Source organism: Leucoraja erinacea, chromosome 4 (genome assembly GCF_028641065.1).
Source record: "Leucoraja erinacea ecotype New England chromosome 4, Leri_hhj_1, whole genome shotgun sequence".
Taxonomy (NCBI): Eukaryota; Metazoa; Chordata; class Chondrichthyes; order Rajiformes; family Rajidae; genus Leucoraja; species Leucoraja erinaceus.
Genome location: NC_073380.1, coordinates 65,407,902 through 65,422,512, shown reverse-complemented (window position 1 = coordinate 65,422,512; position 14,611 = coordinate 65,407,902). Strand labels below are relative to the sequence as shown.

Below are 14,611 nucleotides of genomic sequence, written 5' to 3'. Positions count from 1 at the left end.
TTGAAATTGTTTTGATGAGACTGGCTTTTGACTGTGAAGAATGCAAAAAGGTTTTGCCTTTTCATGCATATTTGGTATTTTAATTATATAGAACAATTAATGAACATAGATTCGTAATAAAAATTCAAGCTGCAAACAATATTTAAAATGTTACGCTTTAGCAGCTTTTCTTATATATGTATTTGTATACTGTGGAAGGCTTGATTGCAATCAAGTGGTCTTTTCACTGATAGGATTGCACGGAACAAAAAAGCTTTTCACAGGACACAGCTAGTACGTGTGTGTGTGTGTAAGCATTAAAGTTTGAGCTCCAAGTGGCATTGATACATTCATTGAAGCCTATGAGAGAACGGACCTTGCACTAAACATCCACAAAACTAAGATCTGCAGCACAACAACTTTGCTCTGCAATAGCAAAGTCCCACACATGATCCTGCAAATTGTGGATCATTTTGAATATGTTGGGTGCCACCTCTTATTGAAACCAAGCGACCTTCTCCAAATCCTGTTTCCAGTTTGAGGTTTGAAAGCTCGGTGGATGTGACTAGTTTGTTTCCATTTCTTAACTCTGACTGGAAGTTCAGGTGTACTTGCGTTTGAACAGGCCCAGCACTCTTTGACAGTGTCCAAACTATAATTTATTTGGACTACAATGAAACCTGTGATCCAGGGAACATCTTGTTGTGAACTAACTTAGATGGTAACCTGTCTTTTTCCACTGCCTCACCACTGCCTTCCAAATAAAGGCGCATAGATTGCAATACAGGACTAAGCAGCTCTCGTTCCTTCTGGCCTGCTGCAGTGGGCAAGCCAGTCATTTCCATCGCCCTGCTCATTTCCTGTAACCCTGAAATTTATTTGTAACCCAAATTCATCTCAGACTGCTAGGACCAAGGATTATTTGAAATATTTTCAAGCTATTTTTAAACCGTACTAACACATTTTATTTCTTAGCTGGTCGATATGCCCGCAAATAAAACAAATGTAGGCAGTTCCAGTAATAAAATGCAGTCACATTTTAGCGTTTTAAGAGAGTTATGGCATGGAAACTGGCCCATTGGTCCACCGAATCCCTGCTGACAATAAAACTGACCGTCCTCACCCCCCACATTCACATGAATGCATGTTTCATTCTCCTCATATTCTCATCAGTTCTCCACAAATTCTACTAATCATTCACACACTGGGGGCAATACAAAGCAGGCAAGTCATGTACCATCTTGCACCATCTTGCACCTCTTTGGAAGTCAGAGACCCTGGAGGAAACCCATATGATCACAGGGAGAATGTGCAAACTCCGTACAAACAGCATCTGAGATCAGGATTAAACCATACCCGATGAGGCAGCGGAGGCCAACCTGATTCACAGATCTAGTTTCCTTTGTGTGTGCTAGGATGTTGCAGCAGAACTTGGGAGAATTTTAGATGGTGTTACTGGTAAGGGGGAATCATTAGGGAGTGTGTTCAGAGTGGCTTGAAAATCAAAGTTAAGGGGGAAGTTGTTTGTAAAAAAAAATGCTTCTGATAGGATAGTGGGGAGGAAAGAGGGCTGGCTTTAGATGGTAGGAAGGAATTTTCTTCCCCCATTCTACCCACAAATAATTGCTGGAAAGGTTTTTACATCAGCAAGGAAAATATCTTGTCCTCATTTAGCTGCCTGTTTAAATTTAAAATGCGTGTTGCATTTAAGGTAAGCAGCCTCATTACAATGGATGCAAAAGGAACTGCAGATGCTGGTTTACAAAAAAATGGTGCTGGAGTATATCTGCGAGTCAGGCAGCTTGTCTGGAAACATGGAAAGGTGACATATTGGGTTGTGAGCCTTCTTCAGACTCAATTAAGATATTGAGTTGACCAGTCCACCTCAATAGTCAAATAGTGAAAGGGCTGGACAGAGTGGATTTGGAAAAGATGTTTCCATTAGTGGGAGAGTCTAGGACTAGAGGTCATAGTCTCAGAATGAAATGACATATCTTTAGGAGGAAGAATTTCTTTACTTAGAGGGTGATGAATCTATGAAGTCCATTGCCACAGAAAGCCACGGAGGCCAAGTCAATGATAGATAGATTCTTGATTATGGGATCATAACCATATGAGAATGGGGTAAAAAGGGAAAGATAGATAAGCCATGATTGAATAGCGGAGTGGACTTGATGGGCCGAATGGCCTAAGTCTGCTCCAATCACATGAACTTCTGAGTGCAGATTGGTTGCCTGCAGGTTGGGCCTTAAACTCTTGGGACTTTTGAAATCTCATCCGAATCAAAAATACCTATTCAGGATGAATAAAATTCCTTGCAATCTGTTTGATATGTATGTCAACAAATTGGGTCAGTTCTAAAGTGTCGCCGTTACACTTGCACAATGCTGTTGTACTCAAAAGCTTCTCGTGGAGTTAATTGGATTTCCAAAATCCTAAATTATCCCTTCTGCGTCAGCATTTAATCAAGTATGCATGCCGTCAGCAACAATCCTATTTGGAAGTAAATTAAGACATTTAGCCTCAAAAATGGATCTGTTGAGCTAGTTTTATTGTAGGAATTTTGCAGGCACTTAACGTGCTGTCAGAGGTATCCACATTGTGTAGCAATGTTACAAAATTTTGAGATTTAAAAAATCAAGTCTTTAATTTATCCCATCAGATAAAGCATAAAAAGAAGTTTAATTTGACACCTAATTCACTTTCATATCTTCAGTATTAAAAACGTTATGGCCATTTTCATACTCGGAAATTGGCATCTTGTTCCCTATTGCTTTTTCATTGACTTAACACAAAAGCTGTGATCGAGAACATTTAAAAGCCGATAACTTTCTTAAAATTTAAGAGAACTGAAAGAAATTTCCAGTTATTATAGATTGAAGCATTCTGAAACAAATATGAAACAATCTTACTTGGATGACTTGAAATTAAAGCGTATACTTAGTTAGTTACCTAATTGTAGCTAATTACAAAATTCAGTTACTAGATCTAAACATCTATCCATTTCTCAAGAATAGATTAACATTTTTATATAACCTAAGTGTCCAAATAACATTCACACAAGAATTCAGAATATAACATAATTTTTAAATCTCATTGTCATGGGTTTATAGGCCAAATTGAAGGAATTTAATGTTTAATACCTGTAAATTAATGGCCATCAGCTTGCGAGTGGGATTTTCTGGTGAATTTAGTCCCCCATATCGGCAGCAAATACACGGCCGGTTCTTCGGGGGAAAAAAATCATCATTTCGCAACTTAAAATGTGAATTAAATACATCTTAAGAAATACTTTTATACATAAAAATAAACTACTTTCTTTTACCTGGTCCTCCATAAAATCCGTCCCAGTTGTCAGCATTGACGGCTTAGAAGCTGATTTTAAAATCATTCCAGTGATTAACTTGTCAGGTGAATATTTTTATTAAAACACGCAGAACGGCCGTAGGAACGATTCTTTAGCAACATCTTGCACACCAACAAATATAATTCAGGACCAGGTTGGGAAAAACCCCCATTTTAACCCCACCTCGCCCCCCCCCCCCCCCCTCAAACGCGCCAAAATCGCACACATGGCCAGTGGCAGAATTGCAGCGCCGCTGAAGGTATGTTTTGCAACATACCTACAATCATTGTGAGTGAGTGAATGAATGAATGAATGAATAATACTTTATTGTCAAGTGTCACAGAGAGATTAATTGTTTTGCATACCCAAGTATTTCATTTAGTCCCCAAGGGTCCCCCTTTGTTCTCGGCGGCCCCCCAAGCCGGGACCCTCTTTATTCCATTGTGAAAATGGAAACAAAACATTCCACTTCATTATTCTCAGCACAATCATGTTTGAAATTCGATGTGCAAAATCACCAGCAACTCACCCGAGTCTGAGGTAAGGTTTTGACCTGAAATGTCTATTCCTTTTACCGTCCTACCAGAACCTATTCCTTTTACCCGGAGATGCTGCCTGACCCGCTAAGTTACTCCAGCATTTTGTGTCTCATCTTCTTGTTGAAACCAGCATCTGCACTTCCTTCCTGCACATCTTAGCTCAGCGTGCTCTTTCCAGACAAAATTCATCGACAAAGTACAAATCCCAGTGAAATGCTAAAATAGTAACCCAAAAAAAGTTGAAAGTGAGACTTAAATAGTAACTGAAAGAAAGCAAATGATTCTAGATTGCTTGTTTTTTGTTCATTTTTATGACTTATTTGTACATCCTGATCAAAACCAAAATGTTCTATTTTTATAGCGCAGACGTTACATGAAACCTTTAATTACTGTGGAAAGATTTTAAACATTGAGAAACCAGCTATATTCTGGGTTTATTTGTTGCTTTTTTGCATGTTTTTATTTTTAGTTTTTAAGTAAGCTCGACGAAAATAAAAGCTGAGATTGTACTTGGTGTAGTTGCTTAGAGGCCAGAAATAGATACAAAGAGAGCATAAATAGTTGGTAGTGCAGCAGGTAGTGTTGCTGCTTCACAGCTCCAAGAACCCAGATTCATTATCCTTGGATGCTGTGTGTGTGGAGTCTGCATGTCTTCCCCCCAACAATGTGGGTTTTCCCCTGGTCGCCTCTCAAAGATGGCTGGCAGGTTATTTGTTTACTGTAAATTACCCTTAGTGTAAGGAAGTGGCAAAAAGAATCAATGGGAAAGAAAAATTACAGAACTCTCTGAAAATAAGCAGAAGGGGAACGGGACTACTAGTATTGCTCTAGTAAGTGCCAGCATGGAGTGAAGGATAAATGGTCTCCCATGTCATAATTATTAAGATGAAAAGAATAAGTAAAATATACTTTATTTAGCTTTAAGTGACAATTAAAATAAGCCAGTAAAGTAACTTCAATTAAATACCTATCTCGGGTACAAATGTGTAATAAAATGCTAGTTATTTACACATTAAATGAAATTACTGAAAATCTGTATTTAAAATAAATGAATGCAAGGATGAAAATAAACAAAACCCAGACTTAAAAAAGCTTTTTGATCCACAATTGATTTGGATAGGAAATATGAGATATGATTGAATCAAATGGTCCAAATGGGGTTCAATTTAGGAATATTAGTTCTCCTTTTTTAAAGGAGCCAAACATAGGAACTCCAGTTTTGTTTTCACTGCTCGCATGTCCAAACAAATGGATTAGGGCTAATTCAAAAATTTAAATACTATATTAACTGTAAAACAATAACCAGAATGTGGTTGGAATATGTACTTTGGCTTGGAGATATCAGTGAGTTATTGTCAAAATCATTTTTTTTAAATTTTGGAACGATGTGTTGGAATAATTGTATGAAACCATAATGATAAGACAACCAACCAATTATATTAGAGCTGATTACTTATGTCAATATTACCAGAACATAAGAGACTTTGGAATGTGAAACGATGATTTTATGTTAAGTAATAGATTATTTTCAGTTGACATTAAAGTAAAATGTAGAAAAAGTATGCTGTTTCAAATTCTGACTGACCGTATATATTTTCACAAATGCAATGACATCAGCCACACCCTTAAATAACGTAAGCATCATACGTATGCCCTACACCAACCTGATGGACAGCATAACTCAGGAGTCATAATACCACAGTAAGACAGTAAAACATCTCCTCATTCTCACTGAAGACAAATGAGCTAAACTAAAGCATTACTTTTTCTTTGCACAATTAAACTGTTTCATTCCACTTATAGTGAGTGTAAGAGACAGTGCGGAGTTTTAACGACAATGTATGTTCTCGAGATAAAATTGTTTAACATGCTAATGGGCAGTTAGTTCTCTCATTGAAGAATCAATAAGCAATCTATCTATCTATCTGTCTATTATTATATAAAAGTCTGTGGCTGCCGCCTGCCTGCCGTCCGTCCGTCCGGCTACCGGCTGCCTTTATTCCTTTTGATTCGCTGCTCCTTCCTATCAGCTTCCAACACACTTCAAAACAAAGTTGCAAGACAGGAACACTCTGAACTTTTCACCTCAATGGGATATCACAGCAAGTGCTTCAACAGGAGGGGGAGGGCCAATTGGTATTGCAATTGGAACTGCTACAACAGGCAGGGGAGGTGAAATCAGAATTTTTAAAAAATCCACTGCTGAGGGAGGCAGGGGAGTGCTGGAATCTTACATTTGGGAACGGGTTCAGTTCCGTTGGAGGAGACGGGTGCATGGTGGAATATTGGGTTGGGGGATCACACCATTGGGGGAGCAGACCCAACGGGTCAGCACTTGGTCTAGTATATTACTAAAACTCTCATCTTGACCACTTCCTGTCTGCATTGTGATTAAATTGACGCAAAAACGATCCCATAGAGCTACGATTTTTCGGCACCTTACTCACCATTCTCCTCTGCTGCAAGTCAAATATGTTTTGTTCCGATCAGTGAAATAGTACCAAAGTTATGAAGGTTTTGAAGGTTTCCCCCCCCCCCACACCCCCCCCCCCCCCCCCCCCCCCCACACCCCCCCCCCCCCTCCCCCCCCCCCCCCCCCCCCACACCCCCCCCACACCACACCCCTCATCCTCACCCCGCCCCCCCCCCCCCACACACACACACCCATGAATATTGTATATTTCCGCTAGTTGAACTCCAATAATCCAGCACACTTTGTGGCTGTGGTGATACTGGACTGCCAGATTCTGTACCAGGCTGCCAGGTGCCTTTCTCTTTATCCCTCAACAAGCTTTTAAGTTAAAAACAAATTGCTGGAGGACCACAGTGGTTTAGGCAGAATCTGTGGGCGAAAATGGACAGGTGGTGTTTCTGATCAGGATCCTCCTTTAGACTGAAGAACGATCCCAACCAGAGGCATCTTCTGTCTAATTTATTCACAGATGCTATTGCTCATTGTGCATGGCATGCATTAAAAATAAAATTGCATTGGAAGAACCAGAGTTCTTCAGGCACCTATTGAATGACCCCATTAAGAATAAGCAGGGAAATATGACGGAAATGTTATAATTTATGATGCAAAACTAGTTTAATAAATATTACATATGATTGATTGGCTCCTGAAGAGGTCTTTTGGGCATTATCCTCTTAAATTCTGTAAAGTTGCCAAAAGAAAAATATACATACAATCCAACACGTAAAGGGCCTATTTCCTCCCTGGTCAAATGCACTTGGTTCAAGATGTATATATTTTAATATAGATGCAAGCATGTTTTGTTTTTAAAAGCTCTCTAACTTTAAGATTGTCTAAGATTGATACTTTCCGTGATGGGTTTGGACTCCTTTCAGCTGCCTAAGATAACATTTTGTAGCATTCCTTAGAAGTGTCGCCCTGTTCTGGCAACGTACCAGAGCAAAGATTTCTAATATATCAAAGCGTTGACAGTATAGTGTTCCATCCAAGTGCTTGTCTGCTGAATTGCAAATGAGTGGAACTCAATTTTCTGTTTACTGGGTAATGATATGGTCGAATTGCAGAGATTCAGTAGAATAATATAAATGAACGATGAACTCATTAAATGTATTTGATCTTTAGAGTGCATTCCTGTGTACAATAGCTTATTGAAAAAAATCCACGTCATTTTGAGCGTAGGCAGATTGTGGTGTTCGTATTCTGAAAACTGAGATTTCCTGATGCACTTGAGCCTATGGTAAATTTATATAAAATAAACATTACTGGTGTAGGAAGACTGAACATTGGCAGTATAGAGTCGTACAGCGTAGAAACAGACCCTTCGGCCCAACTTGCGCACATCGCCCAACATGTCCCAGCTATACTAATCCCACCTGCCTGCGTTTGACCCACATTCCTCCAATCGTGTCCTATGCATGTACCTGTCCAACTGCTTCTTAAACATTGCGATAGTGTCTGCCTCAACTACCTCCTTAAACCTATGCCCTCTGGTCCTCGATTCCCCTACTCTGGGCAAGAGACTCTGTGCATCTACTCAATCTATTCCTCTCATATTTTTATACACCTTTATAATTTTACCCCTCAAAGGAATAGAGTCCCAGCCTACTCAACCTCTCCCTTTAGCTCAGACCATCGTTTCCTCAGCAACATCCTCATAAAACTTCTCTGTACCCTTCTCCCAGCTTGACAACATCTTTCCTATAAGGTGGTGCCCAGAACAATACTCTAAATGCAGCCTCACCAACGTCTTATACAACTGCAACATGACCTCCCAACTTCTATACTCAAAATGGCAACTGAGGTGCTTGTCAGCCTAAATACTGAAAAACTTGAGGGAACGAGTGGTCCAGTTTTCTTTCTAGTTTTTCTTAAATGTGATCACCATTGAGATCAACTATTAATAGTATTACGGCTTTGGATGTGAAGAGTTGCTACTTGGGCAACTGCTGAATATGCCACATTTAGCGTGAAGTCAGTTTCTCGCCACAGGAAGAGAGAAACTAAGATTTGAGAGTTCTTAATTTTATATCCTTGGCTCTTTTCCTGACCCGAATAATGAATGCGTTTTTCATTATCGTATTTAAATATCTTGATATTTCTGACTGATAGCATTTTTCTTTGGTTACACATGACTTGCATTTAGCTGGAAAACATTTTTACCATTTTTGAACATTAACAATGTAACATTTTAATAGGGTGAGGGATTAAATTACCTGTACCACTGACCGAAATTGTTGGCATTCCATTACATACTGCCTCAAATTGTTTATGTGCATGTCGACATCAGATTTAAAATAGTCATCTTCCTCTTGGGGGAGGGTGTGGTAGCTTCCACTGGATACTTTGCCAACACGTTTGCCAAGATTCCATATGCCTTCCCCACTGGCATCCAAATAAATGTTCTGTTTTATCTACAGTTACAAATACAAGACCAGCTGGCGACAAACAACTATTGTTTAATTGTTAATTGTCTCAAAGTTCACAAGAACTGCAGGGTGCAACAAAGTGATCATTGTTAACAAACTCAAGGTGAGTCTTTCTGTGCCTAAATATGTTTGTTGACTTTTGCTCAACACAGGTACCATTATCCAACTCCCAAATTATTTTATGTCCAGTTGCTTGTGGGTAATACGGAGTTTATTGGAGAAGGACGGACTCGTCAAGCTGCGAGGCACAATGCTGCTATGAAAGCCCTTCAGACACTTCGTGACGAACCCATCCCAGAAAGGACATCTCGGGTAAATATTGATCAATCACCTGAATCTGAATGATCTAACTATGATAGTTTGTCTTAAAAGGTTTACCAGTTCCAAGAAGGTTTAACAGTATCCTCCAATAACATGTACACACTATAGAACAATTTAAGACTGAACATATTTGTTACCATATTTATTGCCATCACTTTACTCAGTGTGGACAAGCGAAAGTAGCAATCCTTCTGGTAGGTTAGACAATTAATGGTGACTTGCTTTTCACAGCTGTGCCCAATTCTGTTAATGTTGGTGAGCTGAAGTGGAAAACCTAGCCAATTTTGTTTCCTTCCGTTACCCAGGGTATTAAAATACATTGTTGTGTTATTGCGCCTTATTCAAAATCAATTAATTTAACAGAAACCTTGAGACCTTCCGATTTTATAGAGTTGGATTCTACATTAGACATGTCCTTTTCCATTTTATGCCAACAGTGGAAGCTGCCTCAGGAAGCGTGTTCAGCAGCAGCTCCTCTCTGACCTGTTGGAGCAGGAGATTATAGGCAGTAGTTTAAGGGAGGTGATTACACCAGCCATTAGATGGGTGAAATAGGCAGGAAAAACAAGCACATAATGCAGGATTCTCCTGTGGCTCTCTCCCTCTCAAACAAGTATATCACTTTGGATACTGTGTGTAGGAAGGAACTGTTGATGCTGGTTTAAGCCGAAGATAGACACAAAAAGCAGGAGTAACTGAACGGGTCAGGCAGCATCTTTGGAGAAAAGTATTAGGTGACGTTTTGGGTCTGAAGAAGAGTCGCAACCCGAAACGTCACCTATTCTCCAGAGATGCTGTCTGACCAGCTGAATTAATCCAGCTTTTTGTTGCTAACTTTGGATACTGTTAGTGGTGATGGCCTCTCAAGGGCAAATCATAGCAGCAGCCATGACAGTGGCACCACGGGTGGCTTTGGTGAACAGCAGAGTATTGGTCAATCCAGGCAGAGCCATAGTGCTAGGGGACCCCATAGTCAAGGGTTCAGTTGGAGGTGGATACGAAGATGGTGATTAAGAGACTTTTAGATAAACGTATGGTTATGCAAGGAATGGAGGAAAATGGATCACGTGAAGGCAGAGGAGATTAATTTAACTTGGCATCATGCTCCGTACAGACATTGTGGCCGAAGGGCATGTTCCCATGCTAAGTTCTATGTCGTAATGATATAAAAATACTTTTAATAATTAGGTATCTAAAAGGTGGACATATTTTTGACTTTGGCTCATATCCTAGACAGAGCACAAATGTCTGCCAAGAAAAATGGGTGGCTTAAACTTGTTTCTGAGTCAAGTGCTGATCTGTACCTGTTTCTTGGGATTCACGAAATGTCACTGAACTGAACGTCATTCCAGTCCCAAAGAAAAGCCTAACACCATTTATTGTGTTTTTCCCCCCTAATTAAGACTGAGGGATTAACAGGTGAACCAACTTAACAAAATAGATATGGTAAACTTTCATGTATAATATTGTAAGGCCATAAAACATAGGAGCAGAATTAGGCCATTCGGCCCAGCAAGCCTGCTCCACAATTCGATCATGACTGATCTATTTTTCACTCTCAACGACATTCTCCTGCCTTATTCCCATAACCATTGACACACTTACTAATCAAGAACCTATCAATACCTGCTTTAAAATTATTCAAGGACTTGTGCAACTAGCAAAGACTATTAAACAATTTCATGTTATTTTATCGGAGTAACTCAGCGGGCATCTCTGGAGAACATGGATAGGTGACTGAAGAAGGGTTTCGGCCCGAAACGTTGCCTATTTCTTTCGCTCCATAGATGCTGCTGCACCCGCTGAGTTTCTCCAGCCTTTTTGTGTACCATGGATAGGTGACGTTTTGTGTCGGGACCCTTCTTCAGACCCAATTGCTCAGTTGCTGTCTTGATCTCAACCCTTGATTCCCAGACTGTAAAGGCCTTTTGAAATTGGTTCCCTGCATCTATCCAGTTAAGGATGGTCATGGAGGGGTTGTGATCACCAAGCCAGGCTTGAAGTCTCCTGATCAATGTCTCCTGTCAACATTGAGCAAAAGCAAATCAATGTGCATTTTCACCTTAGCGTTGTTGGTAGGATGCGTTTATGTTTAAAATACACTGCCTGAAAAGATGGCAGAAATAGAATCAATTGTAATCACAAGAAGATTTATGACTTTCTATTTAATAAAGTATATCAGCATAAAAGGACTTACACTTAGAAAGCAGATGAGGATGAATTTCTTTAGTCAGAGGGTGGTGAATCTGAGGAATTAATTGCCACAGAAGGCTGTGGAGGCAAAGTCAATCGATATTTTTAAGGCATAGTTTGAGAGGGGTTATGAGGAGAAGTCAGGACAACGGGGTTGAGAGGGAAAGAGAGATCAGCCCTGATTGAATGGCGGAGTAGACGTGATGGACCGAATGGCCTAATGCTGCTGCTGTCACTTATGAATATAATGTTGTATGACTCAATACGTACCCTGAAGAGAAAGGTGAAGAAACCAGAATAGTTGGTCATGATCATGGACATGAGGGGAGTGAAGAAGAGGGTTCTTCCCATCTGGCCAACAACACTTATTCTATGGCACTTTAAATAATTTTCATTAAACAACATTTTTGCCACAGTTGCGGAAAGTGTGTTTCTGCAGGTTAACTGAGTGATTGATGTCGGAGGAATTACAACATTTCCTCTGTATATAAATCGACTGCATGAAAATGCTTTGGTTAAATTTTAGAGAATCATTTACAAAATGTAGTTTTCATCATGTAGAGTTCCTGTTTATTCAGTCAGATAAATGTTAAGAACATGAGTGTTTTAAATATAAATGTTTACATAGGGAATCTGCAAAGATTATGCAGATGTTTTTCACGATTCTAAATTAGTACTGAGGATTAATGCCATACCTAATGGGGGAAACATGAAAAAATCTAGACTTGTCAAGCAGACTATTTCTTAACTTTAGAAATGAATATTCATAATGTTAACTTTTATTTATACTTTACAGGGAGAACTTAGTAGATGGAAGGATTTCCGTTTTGCTATCGGGACAGAAAAGAAGTTAGCAATGTACCAGTTGCTCTTCTCAGTTTCCAGGATAGCTGCAATTCTAAGGCTTGAAAATTGCCCTTGTTCAATGTGACGATTATTAACTGGGTGTCAGTATTTCAGACAAACCCGAAAGCTAATGTTTGGCTGTCTTTGTCTGGAGGAAAGTTTGTTATCGGGTTGGTGCTGCTAGAGCACTTCTCAAAAGTGGTACAGCTTAATTTCTGGCTCCATTTAAATGATTAGAGAAATCTAAATGGGTTTTAAACCAAGTCCAGTAAAGCATTGGTTTATTATTGTCACGTATACTGAGATACATTAGAAAGCTTTTGTTTGCATGCTTTACAATTAAATCAGATGATACTACGTGTGAATATATTCAAGCATAGACAAGTACAACAGGCAGAACAAAGAGAGAAATACCAGAGTGCAGAATACAATGCCCTCCATAATGTTTGGGACGAAGACCCATCATTTATTTATTTGCCTCTGTACTCCACAATTTGAGATTCGTAATAGAAAAAAATCACATGTGGTTAAAGTGCACATTGTCAGGGTTCATTAAAGGGTATTTTTATACATTTTGGTTTCACCATGTAGAATTTACAGCAGTGTTAATACATAGCCCCCCTCATTTCAGGGCGCCATAATGTTTAGGACACATGGCTTCACAGGCGTTTGTAATTGCTCAGGTGTGTTTAAATGCCTCCTTAATGCAGGTATAAGAGAGCTCTCAGCACCCAGTCTTTCCTCCAGTCTTTCCATCACCTTTGGAAACCTTTATTGCCGTTTATCCACATGAGGACCAAAGTTGTGCCAATAAAAGTCAAAGAAGTCATTATGAGACTGAGAAACAAGAATAAAACTGTTAGAGACATCAGCCAAACTTTAGGCTTACCAAAATCAACTGTTTGGAAAATCATTAAGAGGAAAGAGAGCACTGGTGAGCTTACTAATCGCAAAGGGACTGGCAGGCCAAGGAAGATCTCCACAGCTGATGACAGAAGAATTCTCTCTATAATTTAAAAAAATCTCCAAACACCTGTCCGACAGATCAGAAACACTCTTAGAAGTCAGGTGTGGATTTGTCAATGACCACTGTCTGCAGAAGATTTCGTGAACAGAAATACAGTGGCTACATTGCAAGATGCAAACTACTGGTTAGCTGCAAAAATAGGATGGCCAGGTTACAGTTTGCCAAAAGGAATTTAAAGGAACAACCGCAGTTCTGGAAATAAGTCTTGTGGACAGATGAGACGAAGATTAACATATCAGAATGATGGCAAGAGCAAAGTATGGAGGCGAGAAGGAAATGCCCAAGATCCAAAGCATACCACCTCATCTGTGAAACACGGTGGTGGGGGTGTTATGGCCTGGGCATGTATGGCTGCTGAAGGTACTGGCTCATTATCTTCATTGATGATACAACTGCTGATGGTAGTAGCATGATGAATTCTGAATATAGACACATCCTATCTGCTCAAGTTCAAACAAATGCTTCAAAACTCATTGGCCGGCGGTTCATTCTATAGCAAGGCAATGATCCCAAGCATACTGATAAAGCAACAGATGGTCATTGGGCTTGCCTTTTATATACCGAAAAGAAAACTGAAAGGGACTAGCCCCAAAAATAATCATAAGCTAAAGATGGCTGCAATAAAGGCCTGGCAGAACTTCACCAGAGAAGACACCCAATAATTGGTGATGTCCATGAATCACAGACTTCAAGCAGTCATTGCATGAAAAGGATATGCAACAAAATACTAAACATGACTACTTGCATTTACATGACATTGCTGTGTCCCAAACATTATGGTGTCCTGAAATGGGGAGACTATGTATAAACACAGCTGTCATTTTTACATGGTGAAACCAAAATGTATAAAAATGGCCTTTATTAAAATCTGACAATGTGCACTTTAACCATGCAATTTTGTTCTTACAAATCTCAAATTGTGGAGTACAGAGGCAAATACATAAATGATGGGTCTGTGTCCCAAACATTATGGAGGTTCACTACGTTGAGACTCATTTAATTTGAACCACATACATGACTTTTTCCACGATGGTCATGTCTGTAAGAACTCTGTGATGTGTTGATTGTTTGCTGATCCCAGTACAATGTGTTCCATCCAAATTTCCACCAGTTAATTGCACATTACTGAAACTGTTAAGATGTAAAGTAAATAACTTTAAGATGTAAAGTAAATAACTATAATTAGTATTGAATAACTGAAAAGGAAATCAATATTTGTGTCTCAATCTTTTCTGTTGAGACTAAATCAGCCACGAACATAAGCAGAAGTAGGCCATTTGATCCCCCCCAGCATTGTAGCATTACAGTCCAGAGAAAAAAATCCAATGTTCACAATGAGGTATGTTGGAAGATCGACACTCCTCACTGGCTTATAGGAGGGCATTCAGAAGTCTGATAACAGAGGGGAAGTGTGGTGGTACGTGGTGTCAAGCAAGCTTATAGTTTGTTTTGTAAGGTACA

At 39.5% G+C, this 14,611-nt stretch overlaps 1 protein-coding gene and 1 long non-coding RNA gene across 8 annotated transcripts in view; one reads left to right on the top strand and one right to left on the bottom strand.

Moving 5' to 3' along the window:
• The window catches only part of stau2 (staufen double-stranded RNA binding protein 2), a 345,477-nt gene that overhangs the window by 104,421 nt on the left and 226,445 nt on the right, over positions 1-14,611 (top strand). For all 7 annotated transcript variants that reach the window (XR_008723335.1, XR_008723334.1, XM_055634484.1 and 4 more), the window contains exon 6: positions 8,916-9,075. Coding sequence is in view for 5 of the 7 variants with exons in the window: in XM_055634484.1 (XP_055490459.1) it covers positions 8,916-9,075 (160 nt within the window). In the remaining 2 variants the exon portion in view is untranslated. The remainder of the gene's footprint in view (positions 1-8,915; positions 9,076-14,611) is intronic.
• The window catches only part of LOC129696512 (uncharacterized), a 75,194-nt gene that overhangs the window by 57,371 nt on the left and 3,212 nt on the right, over positions 1-14,611 (bottom strand). The window lies entirely within an intron of this gene.